General features: G+C 35.8%; 1 protein-coding gene across 2 annotated transcripts in view; it reads left to right on the top strand.

Moving 5' to 3' along the window:
- Positions 1-26,996, top strand: part of gon4lb (gon-4 like b) — a 142,979-nt gene that overhangs the window by 37,290 nt on the left and 78,693 nt on the right. The window contains exons 2-8 of one of the 2 annotated variants that reach the window (XM_051923063.1): positions 2,410-2,497; positions 2,832-3,019; positions 14,041-14,115; positions 14,353-14,403; positions 15,929-15,979; positions 20,591-20,686; positions 21,781-21,903. In XM_051923063.1, coding sequence (XP_051779023.1) covers positions 2,410-2,497; positions 2,832-3,019; positions 14,041-14,115; positions 14,353-14,403; positions 15,929-15,979; positions 20,591-20,686; positions 21,781-21,903 — 672 coding nt within the window. Of the gene's footprint in view, positions 1-2,392; positions 2,498-2,831; positions 3,020-14,040; positions 14,116-14,352; positions 14,404-15,928; positions 15,980-20,590; positions 20,687-21,780; positions 21,904-26,996 lie in introns of both variants that reach the window. The other variant, XM_051923062.1, reaches the window with a different exon arrangement.

The raw sequence follows: 26,996 nt of genomic DNA, 5'->3' as shown, positions 1-26,996 counted from the left end.
ATGCAAATCATCCCACACGCATTTTATGAAGATGCCTCCTTTCCTATTTTTGATTGGGTAATACTTGATGTCATCGTTAGTTTGATTGGTTTTTTTAACTGTCCAGTGAGGAGGGCGGGTCTTTTAAGTAGAGTCTGCAAACTGTTGGCACTGAGATGTGGCACCCGCTGCAGTATGCGTCCCTTTTTTTTTTGTATTAAAAGTGGTAACCCAACCTGGCAGGTAACACTTATGTTTGGTCATGAAGTCGTCTAAAATCCACCACGTGCCCTCTTTTAATTGCGAGAAGCAGATATATATAGCCAAATTCTCGCGCTTCGTTGCGGCGAAGTACTGCTTTTAATTTTTTAATTAGAAAAGAAAACCTTTTTAAACGGATCGAAAATATACCAATAACAATTTGTTAAGGATCTGTTTTTTTGTGAACCTCGCTTTTCACAGCTGTCGCGCTACGGCGTGTGTTTCGTTTATTTGACAGTATGTAGATCGTGGTAATTACATTCATGGCATTCGTTTTCTGAATCACAATCTGACTGTATGGGTGGTTACCTGCCAGATTACGCTTGTGGTTGGTGAGGAAGTCGCCTTACATCCGCCACGTGCCTTCTTTCTGTTCCCAGAAGCTGATCATTGAATGGTTTTAATAGTTTACTTTCAAATAATGTAAAGAGTATGCGACACGTGTTTCTCCCTAATTCTGGGCTCATCAGGCATACACACTCACTGCATCCCCTCTCGTTAATCGAATCTCTATCGTCAGCGCCAGAGTTGAAGCCCCTAACGTTGCGGTCAGCAAGTCGGCTAACATCCGCCATGTGCCGTCTTTCAGTTGCGAGAAGCAGATCATAGAATGGTTGAAACTGTTGCCCCTAACGTTGCGCCACGGCGTGTGGTTCGTTTATACCTCGTGTCTTCTCATTAAACTTTTATCTCGCGAATATGTTATTGCAATCCGCAGCGGGAGCGTTTCTATAAACTTAATTTAAACTTACGTTTTACACCGTGCTTTGTTTCCCTTATGAAGATGCTTGTATGCTTCACTCGCTCCCTTCTCAATTGTTTAATGAATTTTTTGTTCTTCGCTGTTTGCGGCTCTTACTTCATTTCTCCCTACTCCATTCACAGTCTTTTCACGTGATTACGTGGGAGGCGTGATGACGTGACACTCAACTCCGCCTCCCACGGCCATCAAGCTGCCGTCCATTACAGTATATTGTCAAAAAAGAGGTTCCAGTTATGACCATTACGCGTTGAATTTCGAAATGAAACCTGCCTAACTTTTGTAAGTAAGCTATAAGGAATCAGCCTGCCAAATTTTAGCCTTCCACCTACACGGGAAGTTGGACAATTAGTGATGAGTCAGTCAGTCAGTCAGTGAGTCAGTGAGGGCTTTGCCTTTTATTAATTAGTATAGATATATATATATAATATTTTATATATATATATATATATATATATATATATAATTTTTTTTTTTTATATATATATATATATGTTTCTTTTTTATTTATTTATATATATATATATATATATATATATATATATATATATATATATATTTTATATATATATATTTTATATATTTTTTATATATATATATATATATATATATATATATATATATATATATATATATATATATATATAAATAAAATATACATACATATACACATTTAGATTTGGCACATATAGAGTTCGGTTCGCTTCCCGGGTCCTCCCTGCGTGGAGTTTGCATGGTCTCCCCGTGTCTGTGTGGGTTTCCTCCGGGCGCTCCGGTTTCCTCCCATAGTCCAGAGACATGCAGGTTAGGTGGATTGGCGATTCTAAATTGGCCCTAGTGTGTGCTTGGTGTGTGGGTGTGTTTGTGTGTGTCCTGCAGTGGGTTGGCACCCTGCATGGGATTGGTTCCTGCCTTGTGCCCTGTGTTGGCTGGGATTGGGTCCAGCACACCCCTGTGACCCTGTGTTCAGATTCAGCGGGTTGGAAAATGGATGGACATATAGAGTTAACAGCGAAATCACGCAAGCACGCACGTCTGACCGAGAACAGTGCAACACGTGTGGAAATCATCGGCGTGCACAAACCGAAAGGGAAACTGGATTGTTTGTTTACCGAGTGTATGGTCGTGAACCGAGGCAAAAGTTTGGCGAACTGTTTGGTCGTAAACCAATTTGTACTTGTACCGAGATGTTCATGAACTGAGGTTCCACTGTAATATATATATATATATATATATAATATATATATATATAATAAAATAATATTCAGTCTTTTAGTGTCTAGTGTGATGCAAGACCTTTTTCATTATATTCTGCCATATAATGTCTATATTGTTTTCAACTTTTTTGACTTAAAGACGCGTAATTTATTAGTGCTATTTGTTTGCTCTTAGGCACGTTATGTCTCAAGGATGTTTCTGCTGAGCCTGATGTTGGCACTACCGATTGTGAGAGCCCTACAGAAGACAACAGTGGAACTGGATTAGTCATCACTGTAGGTGTGTAGCTTTGGTATTGAACAGTTTGGTACAATATATTCGGAAACTATACTGTATTTAGTATATATTTTGCTATTTTAAAAGTCTGCAGGTTAACAAGGTTAGTTTATAGATTGCTAACTAAAATTAGTAGTCTAATTGTTGGATTATTTGTCTTGAGGGGGAAGTTGTTTTTTAATGTTATTATTGTAAGCAAACTTTAAAAAGCTGTTAGGTTTTTTATTAAAAACACATTTTCCTTTCTCTGACCTTAAACCTTTTTTTAGCTTGCTTACACAATTTAATTGTGCTCTTGCAATGTCTTGTTTTATTCTTTGACTTCCCTGATATGTAGGAGAGAGTGATGAAGAAAAGAAAAATAAGAAGAAAAAATCTATAAAGAAAAAAAAAGAGAGCAGTGGGGAGCTGGCTTCTGCCTCATCACGGTGTGATTTTGAGATGGACGGTCAGCTGGACAGGGTTCTGGAATCCCAAGCGAAGCAGCACAACCTCACTGCAGTAAATGTCAGGAATATTATTCATGTAAGTGTTACAACAATTTTCTTTTTAAATTAATGCTACATCAAAACTTAAACAGATTTTTTATTAATTGTGACATGGCAGACTATACACAGAATAAGATATAGGTTGGTCCATAGCATTTATATTTGTGCAGATTATGTCAGTGATTGATTTAGACACTGTGCTTCTGCAGCATTTGTAAAATGTATCTAGCCAGTTAAGGCGGTTGACTACAGATGTAAAGTCAATAGGCAATGAGATATGTGCAGCTGCTTGATACCTGTCTGACGTTGGCGCATAAATAGGACACTAATCCTTTCTAAGAATGGCTCCTGACTTTATTTACAAGAGGTAAAGCCAAACCCTTATCCAGAAAATCAACATACAGTATACTGAGGAAAAATTTTACTAGGTCAAAAATATTTATATTTTTGGTTCACAGTTTTTATTGAACTTGATATCAATGTTGCCTGTTAAGACAAAATATGCTATAAACTCATTCTGTGTATTTATCTGATAACATTATGCAGATAATGTCAAAACTAACATAAGACTAAGACCTACAGTTTGTGGGAATAGATGCTCAAGAGGCCTTAGTCTATAATAAATCTGCTTTCTGGGGATTTAAATACAATTTATTTTTTAAACATCTAATCACATGGTGCTTTTCTAGTTTTAAGATTTTTTTTGGTTTTAGATTTTATTTTTTACTTAGTTTTTCATTGTTTTTTTTATTTTTTATTTAGTTTTCAGCAATTAACTGTTAGTTTGTGTTACATTTTATTAGTACAGTGGAACTTCGGGTCACGAACGTCACGGACCATGTACAAATCGGGTTAAGACCAGAAAGTTTGCCAAACTTTTGCATCTATTCACGACCACACACTTGGGTGACAAACAAGCCAGTTTCCCTTCCGGTTCGTACGCACCGATGATTTCCGCACATGTTCAGTCTCTCCCTGTGCAGCAAGCTAGAGACAGGGAGGGAGAGCCAGCGAGAGCGTGAGAGAGAGAGCCAGCGAGAGCGTGAGAGAGAGAGCCAGCGAGAGCGTGAGAGAGAGAGCCAGCGAGAGCGCGAGAGAGAGAGCCAGCGAGAGCGCGAGAGAGAGAGCCAGCGAGAGAGAGAGCCAGAGAGAGTGCGAGAGAGAGAGCCAGAGAGAGCGTGAGAGGGAGGGCCAGAGAGAGTGAGAGAGAGAGAGAGCGAGCGAGCGAGAGAGCCCAAACAGAAGAAGTAAGTTAACATTTAGTTTACTATTACACTGTGCCTGGTTGTCTCCACACATACCGCTTAGAATTAAGGCCAAAAAGTTCTATCTTGGTCTCATCGGACCAGAGAATCTTATTTCTCACCATCTCAAGAGTCCTTCAGGTGTCTTTTAGCAAACTCCATGTGGGCTGTCATGTGTCTTGCACTGAGGTATGTGTGGAGACAACCAGGCACTGCTCATCACTTGTCCAATACAGTCCCCACAGTGAAGCATGGCGGTGGCAGCATCATGCTGTGGGGGTGTTTTTCAGCTGCAGGAACAGGACGACTGGTTGCAATTGAGGGAAAGATGAATGCGGCCAAGTACAGGGATATCCTGGACAAAAACCTTCTCCAGAGTGCTAAGGACCTCAGACTGGGCCGAAGGTTTACCTTCCAACAAGACAATGACCCTAAGCACACAGCTAAAATAACGAAGGAGTGGCTTCACAACAACTCTGTGACTATTGTTGAATGGTCCAGCCAGAGCCCTGACTTAAACCCAATTGAGCATCTCTGGAGAGACCTAAAAATGGCTGTCCACCAATGTTTACCATCCAACCTGACAGAACTGGAGAGGATCTGCAAGGAGGAATGGCAGAGGATCCCCAAATCCAGGTGTGAAAAACTTGTTGCATCTTTCCCAAGAAGACTCATGGCTGTATTAGCTCAAAAGGGTGCTTCTACTAAATACTGAGCAAAGGGTCTGCATACTTAGGACCATGTGATATTTCAGTTTTTCTTTTTTAATAAATCTGCAACAATTTCAAAAATTCTTTTTTTTGTCTGTCAATATGGGGTGCTGTGTGTACATTAATGAGGGAAAAAATTAATTTAAATGATTTTAGCAAATGGCTGCAATATGACAAAGAGTGAAAAATTGAAGGGGGTCTGAATACTTTCCGTACCCACTGTACATACAGTTTTATTGTCTGTGACAAAACTGAATTTTCTCATGATAATGGATTTCAGCGTAATCAAAAGCTGTAAGGATCAAATAACAAGTGTGTTCTGCTGTTATTTGTTACCTTAACCTGCCAATGGTTATTTTTAAATGTTTTGTTTTTTTATTTTTGAGACTTCCTTTGCAGTAAGGTCACTACAAAATATAATCTTATTTAAATTTACTTTTGACATTTCTTAATGTGGAAAATATGTCAAACCCATTTGGAAACTTAGAAAGTGTATTTTTTTTCAGAGGATTCTGCTTATTTTTTTTAAATACTATTGAAGTCACTACTTAAACAGTGTTAATAATAATAATAGCAGACATAAAGAGTAAAGTTTTTCCATATACACTACTAGTCAAAAGTTTTAGAACACGTCTGTTTTTCTTCAGATTTAATCATTTGAAATGCAGTGAATGGCCTAAAATGGTGAAAAGGTAAGCAGTAACCTGCCAGAGTTTAAATTTAAAGTTTAGGTTAGCAAAAACTGAGAAACAAAGGAAATTCCAGAATATTACAAATGGGCATTCTTTAGGGAACAACTAATAGGTTACAACCTACAGATGTTTTGCAGCAGTTAAAGTAAATTAAGACTTTCATGTTAAAGCAAACAATTTGCACAGGTGTCCCAACTTCTACTGATTACTTAAAAACCCTCTGTCTGTCTTAAAGCAGAGTTGTAACACTTTGTTACTACACCCTCTGAAGTACTACTTGGACACTATTCCGGTGATAATGGCAAGAAAACCTCAATTAACAAATGAAATGAGACCGATCATTTCATTTTAAGCATTTCATTTAGAGAAATGGGGTGGGGGAGGGGCGATCAAAATGTCAGTGAGTACAATGTCCTACACAATCCAAAGGCAACTGGAAACTTGAAGAAACTTGCCTGGGCCACAGAATACCAGCTGTGGACTACTGCAGACTGCAAAAAAAAGTCTTATGGATAGATGAATCAAAATTTGAAATTTTCAGTTCATAATGCAGGGTGTGTTTATATGCTGTTGAGTTGGTGAAAGGATGGTTCCTCAGTGTGTGACATCAGCTGTCACACATGGAGAAAGAAGTGTGGCTATTACATCAGCAAAAGGCGGCTACTTTGATAAATCAAACATTTGAATAAAATTTTGAACACTTAGAGATCCCTTCACTTACTTTTTATGTGCTATTGTTTATTTGTTTTATGCCTCGATTTCATGAAACATTAAACTGCATAAATTTCCATATAAACTGAAAAAACTGAATTGTACTAAAACTTCTGACAGGTAGTGTATAAACTGCTTTTTTACAAGCATGCAACAAGTGTTATAGCAATATCTCAGATTTTTCACTTAATAAACAACATGCTTATTGTGCTTCATGTCAGCCCAAATTGGGAGGATGTCATTTAACATCACATGTAGTAATAAACATATTTTGGCAATTGAGAGTGCTTAATGACACACTTCTAATATCCAGCTGTTAAACAATACTTGAAGTTATGGATACTCAGTCCACATGCACATGTTGAGTACATGCATACTCCATACGTACAATAACTAGGTTAGCAATCAAACCTGAACTTATGGCATTGTTTAATAGTAGTAGTAGAGTTAATAGTAAAAATAATTATTATATATATATTTTTTTATTTATATAACACCTTTTGAATGCTAAAAACACTTCACAAATAGTGAAAGAATACAATGACAATTAAAACAAAAGCGAAATTAATAACAGAATACAAAGTAATATCAAACATTAATAAACATTAGAAAGTGAAAGTTTCGGATTAGATTAGAGAAGCAAGCAGATCAAAAAGAAGAAAGCCTTCGGGGAAAAAAAAGCAATAATTTTACACCTACATGTAGGAATATAAATGTTGATGTTACAATCTCCTACAATGATAAGGATAAAGAACAACAAATAGTATATAAGTGAATTTCATTGTCAGTTTTACAGCCATACTCTGAACTCTGCCTTGTCAATGAGTGACTGTTCATTTGCTAGACCCCTGTGCCGCTACAAAGTAAACAGTCTGATGGAGATCCCCTATTAAAACATTGAAATACTTTATCATCCATCCATTATCCAACCCGCTATATCCTAAGTACAGGGTCACGGGGGTCTGCTGCAGCCAATCCCAGCCAACACAGGGCGCAAGGCAGGACAATTTAGGACCAACAATGCACCTAACCTGCATGTCTTTTGACTGTGGGAGGAAACCCATGCAGACACGGGGAGAACATGCAAACTCCATGCAGGGAGGACCCGGGAAGCGAATCCGGGTCTCCTAACTGCGAGGCAGCAGCCCTACCCACTGCGCCACCGTGCTGCCCAATACTTTATCATTCTAAATATTTGAAGATTATTGCAGTCCATCCATTTGCTATTGATGAAACATTTAACAAGGAGAAGTTCATCATGATAGTGTGATAGGAATGTGTTCTGTAGCACTGCACCGCCCACTTTTAAATATCAGTACTAATAACGTGATTAAAATTAAACTATATACGATGGTCAACCCTTCATCTCACTTTAGCTGGAAGAATTAACATTGTTAAGATGAATATCCTTCCTAAGCTTCTCTTTTTATTTCAAAACATTCCAAAATACATCAATAAATTGTTTTTTAAGAAATTAGATTCAACCATAACCTCATTTATTTGGAATTCAAAATATCCACATATCCAAAGAGCGACCCTACAAAGACCTAAAGCAGAAGGCAGCATGGCTGTGCCTAACTTTCAGTTTTATTACTGGGCAGCAAATATGCAAGCTATAAAAATCTGGACATTGACACAAATAGATGAACAGACATAGGCTTGGTTCGCAATAGAAAGAAAATCCTGCAGTACTTCTTTATATTCTTTGCTTTGTACCCCAGTAAATGCAAGTTATCGCCAATATACTAACAACCCAAGTGTGCTTCTCTCACTCAGAATATGGAACCAATGTAGGAAGCATTTTAAGATAAAGAAGCTTTTATCTGTGGCACCTCTGCATGAGAACTACCTTTTTTTACCCTCTCAAACATAGATAGATAGATACTTTATTAATCCCAATGGGAAATTCACAAACATATGCAGTTTTTAAAGTCTGGAAAACATTTGGGATTAAATCACTTAGAGATCTGTACATAGACAACGTCTTTGCATCCTATGAACAATTGCATTCAAAATTTAACTTTCCAGCATCACATTTATTTCACTACCTTCAAATCAGAAACTTTGTTAAACAGAACCTGCCCAATTTTCCTCACCTCCCACCAACCTCGATGCCGGAAAAAATATTGATCAGATTTGAGGACTCGGACAGCATTTCTGTAATATATAAAACCATTTTACAGTCCCTCCCTTTCAAAGATCCAAGAGGACAGTGGGAAAAGGATCTCTCACTCAATATCTCAAAAAAGGAGTGGAAGGTAGCAATGCAGAGAATCCACTTGAGCTCCATATGTGCAAAGCATACAATTATTCAACTCAAAATTATATATCGATCACATCTGTCTCGCTTAAAATTGTCCAAAATGTTTCCAGGGCAAGATCCAACCTGCGAATGTTGCAATCAAGTTCTAGCCTCACTAGGCCACATGTTCTGGACCTGCTCCAAATTAACATCATTCTGGACCAAAATCTTTAAATCCCTATCAGACAGCCTTGGTGTCACAATAACTCCTTACCCATTAACAGCTGTGTTTGGTGTACTCCCAGATGGGCTTAAAGTGGAGAAGGACAAACCAACTGTAATTGCCTTTACTATCACTATTGGCACTTAGGATTCTTCCAGTTGAGCAAGATAAGTCTAACTCTCCTATTCTAAGTCAGTTGGTAACTGATGTTATATACTATTTAAAACTGGAAAAAAATCAAATTCTCACTTAGAGGATCTGTGCAGAATTTTTTCAAAACTTGGCAGGATCTAATCAATAACATTTTAGAATAAACTTTTAAAGCACCGGGGAAGCAGATTCTCTCCCCTTTTTTCCTTCTTCATTCATCTTTATTCACTTATTAATTGATCTATTTACTTATTTTTATTAGCTTTAAGTTTTACTCTGCTGGCTTAGCTCTCTTTCTCGGGTGGGGGTTGATTTGTTTTCGATTTTATTTTTGTAAAAATTGATTTATTTGTTTGGAATGTTGTGTGATTTCAGTAAAATCAATAAAATAAAAAATTAAACTATATATATGTAATGTCTGCTTGACTGATAACAATGCATGTACAGTGGAACCTCGGTTTGCGAGCATAATTCGTTCCGGAAACATGCTCGTAGTCCAAAGCACTCGTATATCAAAGTGAATTTCCCCATAAGAAATAATGGAAACTCAGATGATTTGTTCCACAACCCAAAATTATTCATATAAAAATGATTAATACAAAATATAAAGTAAAAATACATAAAACAAATTAACCTGCACTTTACCTTTGAAAAGAATCATGGCTGGTGTGAGTGAGTTTCTAAACTCTTGTGGGATTCCACCCAACGGGACGACACGCGGAAGAGCGTCCCAAAGCAGTCGCAGTCTCCCAGCGCTGTAGCAGTTCGCCGTAAAAACGAATCTGAAAAGATCGCGGACATGCTATAAGCGCCTGCCGTCGATGGGTGATACAAGGAACAATGAATATTATAAATGCGCAGGGCCCTGCCTGACTGCTGTGTCTGTTTCAAGCTGAATAAAGCTGGTATTGCTAAAGTACTGAGACTCAGCTTTGTGTTTTAGTGTGCAAGATGGGGACTTGCACGTCACAGCACACATGTGCGCGAACACACACACACACACACACACACGTGAGCGAGCACACACACACACACACACAAGCATGCGCGCACACACAGTCACAATGCAAATGCTGTAGTAAACAGTATATGCTCGTATGGATGTTTACTATGAGTGAGGCACGCTGACTCAGATGGAGAATAGGAGACGATTGCCCACAAGAAGAACCATCAGCTCAGTTGTGATCACATGATGCTCAGCAGACAAAGAGTATACATACTACTCGTACTGCAAGACCTCGCTCGTTTATCGTTTATCAAGTCAGAATTTATTAAAAATTTTTGCTCATCTTGCAAATCTTGTGAATTTCCCATTGGGATTAATAAAGTTATCTATCTATCTATCTATCTATCTATCTATCTATCTATCTATCTATCTATCTATCTATCTATCTATCTATCTATCTATCTATCTATCTATCTATCTATCTATCTATCTATCTATCTATCTATCTATCTATCTATCTATCTATCTATCTATCTATCTATCTATCTATCTATCTATCTATCTATCTATCTATCTATCTATCTATCTATCTATCTATCTATCTATCTATCTATCTATCTATCTATCTATCTATCTATCTATCTATCTATCTATCTATCTATCTATCTATCTATCTATCTATCTATCTATCTATCTATCACACTCGTAAATCAAGTTACTCACAAACCGAGGTTCCACTGTATATCAATACTACACATCCACATCTGCTTAATCAGTTAATGCAATGCACTGTCACTACACCAGGAATATCTATGGGAAGCAAGGTTAAATGGCTGAATTCCTACCTTCTCTGGCATATACGGATGACATTTTAAAAACCAAAAACTGACCAGTCTTGAGGTATGGGAAAGCTATTTGAACTTGACTAATTCTCCATGACTCTAATTTTCAACCTAATGTATTTAGCTGTATCTTCCAAAGTAAATTGTGGAACATGTTACTTTAAGCATTTTTATTGACTGAAACTTGCCTGCCATTAGCTGTTAGCAGGGCATCTGTGACTGATGGTCACTTATTGCCAATGAAATCCACTGAGTAAGTCATTGGCAATTGATGAGGCTTTGGTACTCGCTCACATTTCTAGAAGTAAAAGCTGTAAAAGACCAATGAAATCCACAGATTCAGACGCATACAGCGAAAGATACTTGTACATATGCACAAATCAGTGCTCATTCCTTACCAAATTCATGACTGCATGGTTTTAAATAATATATACTTAAAATAATAAACTATTTTAAGTAAAAAATAAAATATACTTGCAACTACAAGTTTGTATGTACATTTTGCACAAAAACTTGTGTGGTAAAAATCTAAATTAAAACTACAAGAAGTAGTTTAGTTTTTGTTTTTATTTTCTCATTTTCGTTTAGTTCTAGTTTTCAGGTGGTTTTCATTTTTATTTTAGTTTTAATTAACAAAATGATATTTTTTTCATTAACAACATACTGTATTTTAATTTTTGTTAATGGGAATAGCAGTGGGTACAGATTAAGATAAACAGGTGGAAAAGTGTTTTTTGTAAAAATTTTATTTTTTTTTTTTTACTAGATCAGTTACATGAAATTGACAGCGCTGATTGCCGCATTGGCAAGCACTTGAGGTTTATAGCACATTTGTTAAACACATTACTAGGGATGGGAATTGAAAACCGGTTCTTGTTGAGAACCGGTTCCCACTGTTTCAATTCCTTGGAATTGTTTGCCATTTTTGCAAACGATTCCCCTATCGATTCCAGTCGCCTCGAATGACATCACCGCGTTGCGTAGCATCATTTACCCAGCAGGAAACATGGCGCCTAAGCGGCACAAATGCTCAAAAGTTTGGTTATACTTTACGAGAAAGGATGACAACAGGGCAACTTGCAATACTTGCAAAGTAGATATTTCATCAAAGTGAGGAAACACTACGAATATGCAAAAGCATTTGCACACAAAACACGCGATAACCTTAAATGAATGTTGTGTTTTTGATCCGCTCCGGACTAGTGAATCTCAACCCAGCAGCAGCGGTAACGTTTGCAGGTCCTCTCCCGTTAATACGGCAGGTAACTAATCAACTAACATTGCATATTATGTTAGCGCGATTTGCCTTATTGCAAAACCTGCTATTACTGTGCATTGCATTTAGATGACCATGACGAGAGAGATAGACAGAGTCTGACTATCTCAGATGCTGGCAGTTCTCGCTGCAGTCTACCGGTAGCTTCTCCTTTCACAGAGGCGGGGAAAAGTAAAATGACACAACCCAGGATAGACGAATGTCACCGAGCAGTGACTAAGTTTGTGGTAAAAGGCTTGCACCCATTTGCCACAGTAGATGCCCCCGATTTTCGGTAAGTGAATGTGTTTAATTGTAGGCTAAGTCAGGGAATGTTACCAGATGTTTAATCCGTTTCCATTTCTGAGCTGAAACGTGTTGAAGGCAGCCGTCACTGCAGATGGATGGGCAAGTTTTAGTCAAGATCATTACCTCACAGTAACGCTGCATTATGTCAGGAATGGCCAGGCTCAAGAAAAAGTCCTCAAAACCAAACCAGTGTACCAGGCACAGACAGGGACAGCTGTAGCAGAGGAGACTGATGAGATCTTGGAGGAGTATGGTATCAAAGACAAGGTTGTGGCAGCCACTGTTGATAATGCGGCCAACATGGATGTAGCTGTCAAAATAGTTGATGGTTGCAGAATTGCACTGTGCACAGTTCCATTGGACTTGAGTTGATTGTATTTGTTGCTGGCTGGTGTAGTTTTATTTTTGAGTGCTCAGCTCATATATACTTTTAAAAAGGAGAGTGTAAATGTTACTGGACATTCTTGTGTAATTGCCACAAAATAATTTATGTTATACTTTGTTATTGCTATAGAAGAATATTTATTTTATTATTATTTTACATTTACACATTTTTTTCTGGGGACCCCGTGGCACCCCATCGAGGAGCCGTAGGCTGTGGATTTCTTAAGATCTCACTGTTGGGTTTGTAAGGTCATGCTACTCCTAAATTTCTATCTTGTTCAAAGATAAGATATAAAACAAAGTTCTAAGCTAATCGACCTGTGTGTTCTCCTTTTTTAAAAATAAGAATCGATAAAGAATCGAATTGTTAAACAGAATCGAAAATGGAATCGGAATCATGAAAATCTTATCAATTCCCATCCCTACACATTACGCTTTACTGGACTTTCCTCCTTTAACTTCACTTCTATAGACGGACAATGTTTGCATAAACTGGCATACCCGATTTCGCTGTATGATTGCTGTCATCTTTGTGGTGAAAACGGTATGTAGAATATCCAAGTCCATTAGAGCATTATTAATGACAAGTATCAACAAATAAAAAAAACACAGGTTGGCTAATTTCTTTCTTCTACAACATCACCAAATTTCAATGAAATCGATCAAAGCGTTTTTGAGAGTAGGAGTATTCTCAGATCATCTCATTTCATTAATCAAGATCTGAAGACTGAAATTAACTGACATTTGTCTTTCTACCACGTTACACAGTGTATAGCATTTCCAGGCAGCTGTCTTCATTTAAAGTTAATAGCAGTACTTAAAGGGTATATCTTAATTGATTTGGTCACTAAAATACAATTCAGTTGTAAATGCAGTTGCAATGTAGTCAAGTGAGAATATAGAAAGTAAGAGATGGATATATATTTTTTGCTGAATAATATTCTTTATCAATAACGAGAAATGGACTATAAACACATAAATTGTTGTTACTTGTCTCTTGCTATTGTTTAAATCCCTATTCTTCTCCCTAACTGATCATACACCATTGTAAAAAATGTTTGATTTATCTCATTCAGAAAAATCTAAATATGAAGAATTCAGCTCATTCTGTTGACAGTGCTTGTGTTTTGCTGATTTCTTGTTTATAGACATATTTGCTTATTGATCAAACCTTATGCAACTCTGTATAAGTACATTGCAAGACTCAGATATGTACTGTACTGTATATGATTGAAGTCTTCCATAATTCTTATTTAAATAAAATGTTAATATTTTGTCTCATTGCACACTTGTAATATTTACCAGCAAGTAGTTTTGCCTTAATTCAAGTTGTGTTTCCTTTATCTACAGGAAGTTATCAAGAATGAACATGTTGTGGCAATGATGAAGGCGGCAATTAGTGACACCCAGGACATGCCATTGTTTGTGAGTTTATTACTTACTGTGTAATGTCTGTTGTGTAATATAACATGTGAGAAAAATTTATTTTTGCAAAGCTGATGTTTTTTTTTTTTTTTTAACACTAAAAATGCATCTTCTTTATGATGGCATCAATTTACTTTATGCAGTTTCTGTTTATTTTTGCATAAGGTGGATTTAGCAATATGGACTTAAAAATTTAAAGAAATATACATTTTTAAAAAATATTTTGTCGTTTTGCAGGAGCCCAAGATGACTCGTTCCAAATTAAAAGAAGTTGTAGAAAAGGGTGTGGTGAGTAAATAACATATGTAATATCATAGCTTTGAGAAATATTCTGTTCTACAAAGAATGTAATACATTTTTAATTGAACATTTGCATTCACAAATACCAAGCTTAAGCACTATTCAGAATTCTCAACAAAGAACTATTTTTCAGTACCTATTAATATTTATTATATTTTTCCCAGGCCTGAACAACAGGTATTCATAAAGTTCATGCTTCAAATATTACACAGAAAGCATGCTACTTAAGTATTATGAGAATCTCTTACAGCCTTAAACAATCTCTCTTGTGCTACCTTGGGCCTTTATTCTTTGTACTTCTTCCAGCATCTGTGGGTGCAGAATAAAATATAAGGTAGTACTAATGATCAAACCTGAAAGCTTGTATGAGCTAGCACCCAGCAAACATCCATTTTCTAATTGGTTTATATTTTTGAGCTCTAGCTTGTCTTCTACTGCCTGTTGCTAACTCTTACAGGTTTTATTAAACCAGAGTGACCCAACTTTACTATACTGAGAAGAACTGATTTTACAGATTTCAGTGTAATCATGAGTTAAAAGAAATGTTATTAATTTGTTTTATCTATTTAGAACAATGTATCAGAAACATGTTCTAAAAAATAATACTGAAGTATTTGTACGTGGCAATGAGGAAAATTAAAACACAAGCTAAATTTGCAAAAAAACATAGTCTTAACACTCAGGGTAGATAAAAGTAAAGACGGTCAGTTGTGTTATTTGTTTGGAACCAATTCCATGTTGTGTATTCTGCATCATATGTGGAAGAGACCATGACTTGAGGAAGTCTTTTTCCTTCTCTCATACTTCCTGTCTTCTTGTGCAATATTTGTTTTTTAATAGATAAAGCAGTTGCAGTTTTTTGTCTGAGGCAGTCTCTACTGCAACAGAGGGCGTTTTCATATATTTACTGCAAATAGCCTAAGTTTTTGAGATGTGAGTAGTTATGTTGAAGTCCACCTTCAATGTTGCTATTATGATTGCACCTTTGTTATAACCCATCTCTTTCTCTCTAGCATTGTCTTTGTTAGGATGACTTTAACAGTTTAGTTCACTCTGCTAGACTGACCACATATACTGTAACCTTAAGAAATTTGTGCTTTCAGATGATTGATTGTATTGTTGTGTTGAACCTATTCCTAATGCAGAAGCGTGAATAAAATATATAATATGTTATCTAGAATTAGGCCACAATTTTTGAAGCATCTTTGGCATTTCTTTCCCTGTACTCTGTCTTTTGATCAGCTGTACCATTCTAATATACTGTTGTTTTAAACATTGTTTGTGTATATACTTAGAAAAGGGTATTTATATCTCTGTATATGCTTTGTCTCAATATTAAAGAAATCTTTTTGTTGTCCTAAGTGTTAATCTTTGTTAAATAGTGTTAAAAAATATTATGTGACTATGATACGTAATTTAGAAAATTAGAATTTTGTTTAAAATTTTCCAATTCCTGTTTTTCTAAATTCATAGACAGATATTTATGATTTGTTCCCAAATAACAATGCTATAGGTCATCCCTACATGGAATATTTCTCCAATCAAGAAGCCAAGTGAGATGAAGGTAAGTTTTTACACCTTTGTTTTTTTTTGTTTTTTTTTTAATGTGAATGTTTGGTTTTGTTTTTGTTTTTGACAGTCTCAAAATGTATAATTATAATGGTCATTTTTTGATTGTATACATTCTGTATATATTTATATATTCATAACCATCTGTACTAACAAAATAAGATATATGAACTAATAAATAAAATTTTTTATATATATATATATATATAATATACAGTGGAACCTCGGGTTGCGAACGTCTCGGACCACGTACAAATTGGGCTACGACCAAAAAGTTCACCAAACTTTTGCATCTGTTCACGACCACACACTCGGGTCACGAACAAGCCAGTTTCCCTTCCGGTTCATACAAGCCAATGATTTCCGCACATGTTCAGTCTCTCCCTGTGCAACGAGCGAGAATGTGAGAGAGTGAGCGCGAGAACGTGAGAGAGTGAGCGCGAGAACGTGAGAGAGTGAGCGCGAGAACGTGAGAGAGTGAGCGCGAGAACGTGAGAGAGTGAGCGCGAGAACGTGAGAGAGAGAGAGAGCTAGCGAGAGAGCCCAAGCAGAAGAAGTAAACATTACAGAAGAAGTAAGTAAACATTTAGTTTACTATTGCACTGTTCATTCTATGGTATAATTAACTATTTTTGTGCTTATAAATCTTTAAAAAATATATATTTACATACAGCTCGTATGGTCTGGAATGGATTAATTGTATTTACATACAATCCTATGGGGGAAATTGCTGCGGGTCACGACCAAATCGGGTTGCAACCAGAGATTTAGAACGAATTACGGTCGTGACCCGAGGTTCCACTGTGTGTATGTATGTGTGTGTGTATGTACAGTGGTGTGAAAAACTATTTGCCCCCTTCCTGATTTCTTATTCTTTTGCATGTTTGTCACACAAAATGTTTCTGATCATCAAACACATTTAACCATTAGTCAAATATAACACAAGTAAACACAAAATGCAGTTTGTAAATGGTGGTTTTTATTATTTAGGGAGAAAAAAAAATCCAAACCTACATGGCCCTGTGTGAAAAAGTAATTGCCCCCTGAACCTAATAACTGGTTGGGCCACCCTTAGCAGCAATAACTGCAATCAAGCGTTTGCGATAACTTGCAATGAGTCTTTTACAGCGCTCTGGAGGAATTTTGGCCCACTCATCTTTGCAAAATTGTTGTAATTCAGCTTTATTTGAGGGTTTTCTAGCATGAACCGCCTTTTTAAGGTCATGCCATAGCATCTCAATTGGATTCAGGTCAGGACTTTGACTAGGCCACTCCAAAGTCTTCATTTTGTTTTTCTTCAGCCATTCAGAGGTGGATTTGCTGGTGTGTTTTGGGTCATTGTCCTGTTGCAGCACCCAAGATCGCTTCAGCTTGAGTTGACGAACAGATGGCCGGACATTCTCCTTCAGGATTTTTTGATAGACAGTAGAATTCATGGTTCCATCTATCACAGCAAGCCTTCCAGGTCCTGAAGCAGCAAAACAACCCCAGACCATCACACTACCACCACCATATTTTACTGTTGGTATGATGTTCTTTTTCTGAAATGCTGTGTTCCTTTTACGCCAGATGTAACGGGACATTTGCCTTCCAAAAAGTTCAACTTTTGTCTCATCAGTCCACAAGGTATTTTCCCAAAAGTCTTGGCAATCATTGAGATGTTTCTTAGCAAAATTGAGACGAGCCCTAATGTTCTTTTTGCTTAACAGTGGTTTGCGTCTTGGAAATCTGCCATGCAGGCCGTTTTTGCCCAGTCTCTTTCTTATAGTGGAGTCGTGAACACTGACCTTAATTGAGGCAAGTGAGGCCTGCAGTTCCTTAGACGTTGTCCTGGGGTCTTTTGTGACCTCTCGGATGAGTCGTCTCTGCGCTCTTGGGGTAATTTTGGTCGGCCGGCCACTCCTGGGAAGGTTCACCACTGTTCCATGTTTTTGCCATTTGTGGATAATGGCTCTCACTGTGGTTCGCTGGAGTCCCAAAGCTTTAGAAATGGCTTTATAACCTTTACCAGACTGATAGATCTCAATTACTTCTGTTCTCATTTGTTCCTGAATTTCTTTGGATCTTGGCATGATGTCTAGCTTTTGAGGTGCTTTTGGTCTACTTCTCTGTGTCAGGTAGCTCCTATTTAAGTGATTTCTTGATTGAAACAGGTGTGGCAGTAATCAGGCCTGGGGGTGGCTACGGAAATTGAACTCAGGTGTGATACACCACAGTTAGGTTATTTTTTAACAAGGGGGCAATTACTTTTTCACACAGGGCCATGTAGGTTTGGATTTTTTTTCTCCCTAAATAATAAAAAACATAATTTAAAAACTGCATTTTGTGTTTACTTGTGTTATATTTGACTAATGGTTAAATGTGTTTGATGATCAGAAACATTTTGTGTGACAAACATGCAAAAGAATAAGAAATCAGGAAGGGGGCAAATAGTTTTTCACACCACTGTATATATATATATATATATATATATATATATATATATATATATATATATATATATATATAATATTATGAAAAAGAGACATGAAGATCTCTACTGCTTTTGACACTGTAAAAAGTGCAACTTGAGTTCAAGAGAAAAAGATGATTGGAAAGGAGAACTTGGAAGGGACTAGGAAAATTAAGAAAAAGATCTAAACGGTTTTAAAAATATTGAAAGAGATGACCAAAGTACATCTTAAAGTTTCTTTGAGTAGCAGTGCGAAAAGATTGAGGAAGACAACCTGGAAAGAAGCTTTGAAACAGTTAAGCTAAGACATGATTTAACCCTAATACCTTTATATAGTAAGTGATCTATCATTTTACCATTTCATTTAATTTATTTTATTTTCCTTTGGTAGATCACTAATTTTTGAAGATACTGATACTTAGAGGATGATGACATTTGCAATACAGTTTTTTACTGCAAATTGGAAGTTAGTAAAACCAGTGATGCTGATAATGCTATGAAATTTCCAGAAGATAACCTCCTTCATTAATCGTTATTAATGTCCTTTTTTAGTGTTTTATGTCTTTGTTTGTAAAACCTTTTTATAATTGTAGTTTCTTGTTTAGAATCTAGTAAGATCCCCTTTTAGTTAGTTTTAGCATACGTTTACAAAAATAAATCTGAGAATAGCATAACTTAATTACTTATATAATTATAGCTACATACTCCAAAAAATGATGGAGACATTTGACATAATAAATTTGACATTCAACTTTTTTTTAGGAAAACATCCTTTGAAATGAGATTGCCAGAGAGTGATTTACAGTACAGCATATACCATAATCTAATACAGGGGTAGGCAACGTCGGTCCTGGAGTGCCACAGTATGTGCAGGTTTTTGTTCCAACCCAGTTCCTTAACGAGAACTCAATTATTGCTGATGAAGCACATATTGCTTAAGTGACATTTTGATGCTTCATTTTAGTGGTCTCGCTTGTTAAGGTTCTCCAACCTTAACTGCTTATTTCAATCTTAAACTGCTGCATTCAGTGTTTTAATTGCTCCTTATTAGCAATAAGATGTAAAAGACAAAGCAGCCAGCAGTTCTCCAGCTAGCTTTTTTCCAATTACATCTGTGTGTGTTCATCATGCACGGTTTGATTTAATAAAACACTTAATAGAAAAATGTGACAGACTGAAAATGATCTGTTTTAGGCTTCAAATCATTTGGATGATATCCTTGGAAAGGAAAAAAATCTACGATATAAAAGCCTTACATTGCACAGACTAACAAGCCATAAAATTAAATAAGGTCTGAGATTGGCAATGATTGGTTTCTAATTAAGCAATTGGGTTGAATGAAAACCTGTAGCCACTGCAGCTCACCAGGACCGACATTGCCTACCCCTGTTTTACATCTTATTGCTAATAAGGAGCAATTAAAACACTGAATGCAGCAGTTTAAGATTGAAATAAGCAATTAAGGTTGGAGAACCTTAACAAGCGAGACACTAAAATGAAGCATTAAAATGTCACTTAAGCAATATGTGCTTCATCAGCAATAATTGAGTTCTCGTTAAGGAACTGGGTTGGAACAAAAACCTGCACATACTGTGGCACTCCAGGACCGACGTTGCCTACCCCTGATCTAATATACAATACAAACAGCATTTTATGTATATATTCAGAAATTAAAGGGCAGACTTAATGAAAAAAGCAAACTCCTTTCCAACCAAAGTTGTGTTAAAGCTTAATTATACTATTAATCAAAAGCACATGTGGTAATTATATGGTGTGTTGCTGTCTGCAATGATCAAGAGTCAAGATGAATATAAAAGGATATTATTTGCAATTATGAAAAATAAATGTCTGACCTCAGAGTTCTACAATTCATATCACATGTGAAGAAAAAGCTGTGTAGTAAAACTATTTGAGGCCAGTTTATGTATGGCTGGTCACATGAGATGGTTGGGAAAGAGTGGAGCATTTGTTAGACTAGATGACAAGTGATAGAACATTACAAATGTAATATCATTTTAGATTATTTGATAAGGATATACTTATTAAACTTGCTTTGTGTTATTTTGTTCCGATTTGTAGTGACATAACATGTTTAATGATATGAACTCAGTTACGCACTTTAATTAATATTTGCCTGGTATTTTTTTTCCCCAGTGTCCTCAGTTTGTAGATATTCCGCTAGAAGAGGAAGATTCCTCTGATGAAGAATACAGGCCAGATGAAGAAGAGGAGGATGAGACTGCAGAGGAAGTAGGTGGTTTTGTTATTCTAAGTTTTACTAAATCCTCCAAACTTCTTCAGTTATTAAATGTATACTTATGTATTACAGGGATATTTTACTTGTAAAATTTTCAAGCCTGATAATGACAATGCAGGCTTGTGGGTTATTGTCAGCATTCAGCACACGACGTAGAGTAGAGTACCATTATATTGCATTTCAAACTCTATCATGCTACATCCTCAGTTAATCTAACCTGTTTATCTTTGGAATGTGGGAGAGCCTCAGGCTCATAGATACATAGTGTGCCTTTAAGATTACATTGATAACATATCCCACTTTTGCAAAATGTTTGTTTTTTTTATGGATGACCTTTAAGAGAATCTTGGCCAATTCATTGTTAAATGCCCTGCTAAGTATAAGAACTAATCTCAAAATGCATCAACCAGAGTTAAATGTAAATAATGTTTATGAGTTACTATAACTGATAATTCCCAGTCTTTTGTGGTGACGTAGAAACATTTTACCCAAAGGGACATGCTGTAACTTCAGTTAATAAAACAGTGAATGGTTAATTGCAATGTATTGCAGAATCAATTTGAAATATTTTATTATATGTCAAAACTGCATATCAAAAGTGCAGAATTATTTTATTGTGACCTAGGCACCTTTGTAATGAAGTATCATTTGGGGAATTCCCACACCTGTCTTTACTGTTATTCAGAATAAGATGGAAACCAAAACCAGGTGATCGGATGTTCAGTTATTGAGTGCATCACCTTGGGGGTGCATTTGCTGTTATAAAGTGTGTTTTTTGTTATTGAATTTTTGGTAAAATTTGAACACTTGTAAGTTTTCATACCCAATATAAAATAAAGTTGTATTTCATGAACTTTATAGAAAGAAAGGTGAAAACTGATGATATAGATGTGTTGATTATTGAGGATGTAAGGTCCATAAGATTTAACTTCCTTGAATAACAATAGCTCTTTGTGTTAAACCTTTTGATTTTGCATTTAAAATTGTTAGTATCTGATACTGATATTTTAAAATTCACTATTATCAGTTTATCTATTATTACTATTATCATGCTGCTGACTAATTTTATTTTTTTCTTGGCATTTAGACATTTTTGGAGAGTGATGTGGAAAGTACTGCTTCTTCCCCCAGGGGTGGACGTGGCAGTCGGCCTCGGACACCCTTTGAGCAGTTGGAGACAGAGGAAGAAAGAAGTTGCAGCCCATCACAGGTAAGCCCATACCCAGTAGGCTTGACAGGGAAAGAGAAACATAACCATCTGTAAATAAAAAATGAAACCACTTTTGGACAATTTCTTTAAAGCAGGCAGGAAGTTGGTCTAGGCATATTTCAATACATTAAGATTATCCATCCATCCATCCATCCTTTTCCCAAACCCATTTATTCAGAGCAGGATCGCTTAGAAGCTGGAGCTTATGTCAGCAACCATTGTGCTCTGGGCAGGAAGAACACCTGTATTGGTGCCAGCCCATCATAGGGTGAATATCTACACACAAACACACACAGCACACGTCAGGTCCAATACCGTATCACCAAGCCACTTAACCTGCATCACAGGGAGAAAATGAAAACTTCAATCAGGGAGCACCAGGTCTTGGAATTCTGGTCTCTTGTCGTGAGGCAGCAGCGTTGCCACAATGCCACCCCATTAAGATTATATGATTCCTAATCCTTAGTGGTTATGGCTTTTTTTCCAAATGGAATTACTCTTTAAAGTCATATAATGTATTTATTATTTTAAATATTGTTGTCTTTGCAAAATAGCTTTAGTAGTGATAAATGATACCTTGTGCAGACTGTTCTGCAGCCTGTAAATTTTTCTTGTTCTTGATGGCCTCTTGAAGGCTTTTGCTTTGTTTGGTTGTTTCTTTGCATTTCTCCTCTACTTTTGGGTCCCTTTCTTTAATCTTATTTATTACTGTTGACATCCAGATAATTCTGATGGATGCCATGTTTTCTGACAAGATTTCCATGGTTAAACATGCTCTTAGATTTACTTTTGCTAAAAGATTTGCTTTTCTAAACAGAACATAGATGTTTTATCTCAAAAAGAATACATTATCTTCTGTCCTTGTTATGCATTGTTGTGTTCCACAACTTTTGATTATGTCAAAAGTTTAATAACAGTATTTATCATGACAATTGTAATACTATAAAATTTTGTTTTATTTTTTTGGGTAATGTTAAAAGTTCTTATTTCATAAGATTTCATAGAATTTGTGGATACACTTTTAACAGGCATGTGTCAAATTTTGAACACATAACTAAAACAAACTTTTTCATGTTATAGTAACTGACAAAATGTTGACGTGAAGTATATAATATGTGTGGACAAATATCCAATAAACACTTTCACAAAAGGTATAACAAGACAAGTGCACTTTTATTCAAGAATATAACCGAAGAAAAAGAAATTGTTCAATATACATGGTACTGGCAGTGTGTAAAAACTTAAGCCCAACTATCAATTGATACGAGGTAGACATGTCCGCTTGGCTGGTGCAGAGGTAAGGACCGTTTCCTCACAATGAAGAGGTTGTGGGTTCGATCCCAGGTCTTTTTCGCATTTACCATATTGAATAGTGAGCTGCTATTATTGTTACTATTATATAATAAAAACAAATTTGATTTGAGTCTATAACAGCCAGCGTAAATTTATGGTTCTTGTAAAAGTTGGCACTGAAGGAATAAAAGCAGACACACAAATGCAGCTGAATCATTTGTCCTTGCTGCCTTGAATCCAAGAATAAAACTGAATAAAAAATCATTTAAATTAACTTTTATTCAAGAATGAAACTAAATAATACAAAAAGTTGTTCAAATTCAATTGTATTCAATAATCCAAGAGTAAAACTGAGTAACAAAAAAATCATTGAAATGATATGTTGATATGAATGTCCGTGTTTGAGGAAAAGTAACATCTTTTACAAGTACCATAAATTTAAAAAGAATGTTACAGACTTGCATCAAATGTATGTTTTTGTTATATGATAATAATAATAGCAGCTCAATACTTAAAGCGCTAAATACAGAGAGGATGTGGGATTCAAACCTATGTATGCAAATGCATAATGAGGTGGTGTTACCACTGTAAGAACTGGTTGAAAATGAAATGCACAAACTCGCGTATACAAACGTCTTTTATTTTGAACCGAGTGATAGTTGGGCTTCAGCAACATGTCAATTGAGCAGTTTCTTTTTTTTTTTGTTTTATTTTTGAATAAAAGCATACTTATTTTGTTACACCTTTTGTGAAAGTGTTTCTTGGATATTTGGGCTTCACACATCCTATAATTCACATCAAAATTATGTCATTATTACTACAACATATGAAAACATTTTCTGTTTTAGCTGTGTATTCAGCATTTCTTGCCTCGCATTTACTCTGTTATCCTATATTTACACAAATCATTGTAGACACAGAACACACATGAAATGTATTTCAAATCACAGTATTTCATTATCTGCATAATTCCTTACACATGTATTGCCACATAAACACAGACTTGAACTGTGAGGATTGCAGCAGGGCAATACCTTCATCTGACTGAATAGGGAGTGGAGGTGTAGCAGGCTGCTTTCTGCTAAACTACACATTCACAAAACAAAAGCAGGCTATTAGCATAGTGATGAGCTAATAGCTTCTTGGCGTATGTCATGAAAATTTAAGGAGGTCAGGGACAACAAAAAACAATAGCCATCTTCAGGGTTTGTAGTGTTAAAAACCTCAAAAATATTCACATCTTGGGTCATCTGGTGGGGGTTCTTCGCATCTGTATGCTTTATGCACATTGCACTAATGTAAGACTGCTGTAGTGCAATGATATTGTTTGATATTAAAAGTGAATTTAACTGAAGAACAAACAGGCTGAATACTTAGACAACCAGTTTTTCCTCTTTCACTGTTTCATTTACTTTATATTGAGTTTTTTCCCTTCATTTTTTCACTTTTTGTTTTTTAAATTAATTGTGTAAAGTCTTAGCACTTGCACTTAAGCTTCAAAGCTGATTAAGCAAAGGACTATCTATTCAATTTCCATTAGTATATTTGTAAATAGCACACTTTCCATTGAGAAAATGTATACATTTTCAAATCTAATATGGATAAAATTAACCATAAAAGGTTCAATAAAACAAGGCCATTATCAGCAGCAAGGACAACGTTTGTTTTTGTAGAACATTTTCATACATAGGGTGTAGCTAAAAATGCTTTACAACATGTCCAAAGGAAATGTTAGAAGGAAAGAAAAACAAATTAGTTAAGAATAATAATGAATAACAGAAAAAAATCAATATAGTTGCACATAAAATAGATACATAATTAGTTGAGAGACAGAGTCCTAATGTATAGTATTGTTTTAAAAGTCTCTAAACGTGACTTTGATGATAAGGTCAGGAGGACAGGGAGGGGAAAAAAGATAAGCTGGAATTAATAACAAATCCTGTGATTGGGTTCCAAGACCAAAAGACTGGCTAGCCCCTACTAGTAGTAGTAGTTCCTTCTTTGTTTTCCTGGCGTCTCCCCAGAGAGTTTGATGCGGTGGATTTCATGGACAGCTGGGGCATTCTGCCTTCATTCAAACATTGCAGGTGGTTGCACAGTGCCTCAGTGAGGTAGTGGTGGTGGTGTTATTGCCAACGCAGAAAAAACATAAAAGAAAACGGAGAGAGAAGTACAAATTAGTAATGATTACAGTTCCTTGAAGAATATGATAATTCTATGCATGTATAATCTTTAGGAGTATAACTAGAATATAGTTACAAAAAAAAAGCCAAATTAAAAAAGTGGCTTTTTATGAGTTTTTGTTTTTTTTTTATTTAATAATTTATGGTGTTAGCCTGGCATATATAGATTTTTAGTCCATAACAACAAAAGGCAGCCTCCCCACTTCTTTTATGCTTGGCTCTTAAAATAATAAACAGACTTGTATTAGAAGATCTAATTAGTGTATGGGTACAGGCAGTCCAAAATACAGCAAGGAGCAAGATTATGTAAAGCTATATATACCATTAGTACTATTTTAAAATCAATTCGAAAGGACATGGGCAACCAATGCAACAATGCTAAAACTGCAGAAATTTTCTTTTTACAGTTAAAATTGTTGTTACTTTGTAAACTAATTGCAATCGATTGATGTCTTTCTTAGATAGTCCAGTTAGAGATGCATTATAGTAATATAGTCAACCAAACCCAAAAGCGTGAATTAATTTTTAACATCTTGTATTGCTATAAGAGGTCTATCTTTTGCAGTGTCCCTGAAATGGAAACATGCAGTCGTAATAATATAATTAATTTGCAATTTAAAGTTTAGGCCAGAGTTCATGATTATACCTAAATCCTTTACTTCCATTTTGACTTTTAATGATAAGGGATCAAGTTTATTTCTAAGACCTTCACTATTTCCATTTTTGTGAACGACTAAGATTTCTTTTTTCCTTGTTTAGCTTGAGAAAATTACTACTCATCCATTCAGAAATATAAGGAATACATTGGGTCAGAGAACCCCAGTGGATGCTGGTTTTCATTCTAAGCCTTTTCTTAATTAGTGGCCTGTCTTGGCTTCCAATTAACTTCTTTTCTTTTAATTGGCTTGTTTTTTTAAGATTAGTTCCCCTTAATTTCTTCATTGTTCCACAGATTTGCTTCATTTCTTTCCAAACAGAAATGAAATGTGAAGCGAGTGAGCCAACAGAAGACCATCTAAGTCAGGGCCTCAAACTCCAACCAATTTCACTCCAACCAGTTTCTTAATTAGGCTCTGATTCTTGTTGTTAATTAAACCCATTCTTTAATTCCATGGTTTGTTGCTGCTCTCATTATACAATAGTATACATTTATGAAATTGTTGATTTTTTTCTCTTTTCTAAGAGTACTTTTAAAATGAAAAGGGGACCTGAGCAGATCAACATTCCTGAGACCTTCATCTTTCTTTATTTTCAGATATTGATACTGATTGATTCAGATATTTACTACTTTAAGTACTTTTAACTGCTTTTTGCTGTTTTTGTCCTATGATTTATTCTAAAACCTAATTGCAACTTATTAACAATGGAATATTTGTTCAAGTAATCATTTAACTACTGAAAAGCTGATTTTTCTAGAATTTTACATAAACAAATGTAGGTTAGAAATGGTTATAAAGTTTTCAAAGACAGAGGTATCTGAATTATTTTTCTTCACCAGGGGTTTAACTGCAGCAGTATTTATAGAATCTGGGAAGATGCACATATCTAATAACAAGTTAATAAACGCAAGCGCTTAGATGTTTGTTCCCCACACCTGGCCCGTTATCATGAATGTGA

The sequence above is a fragment of the Erpetoichthys calabaricus genome, chromosome 2, assembly GCF_900747795.2.
Source record: "Erpetoichthys calabaricus chromosome 2, fErpCal1.3, whole genome shotgun sequence".
Taxonomy (NCBI): Eukaryota; Metazoa; Chordata; class Cladistia; order Polypteriformes; family Polypteridae; genus Erpetoichthys; species Erpetoichthys calabaricus.
This window is presented reverse-complemented; position numbering and strand designations above follow the sequence as displayed.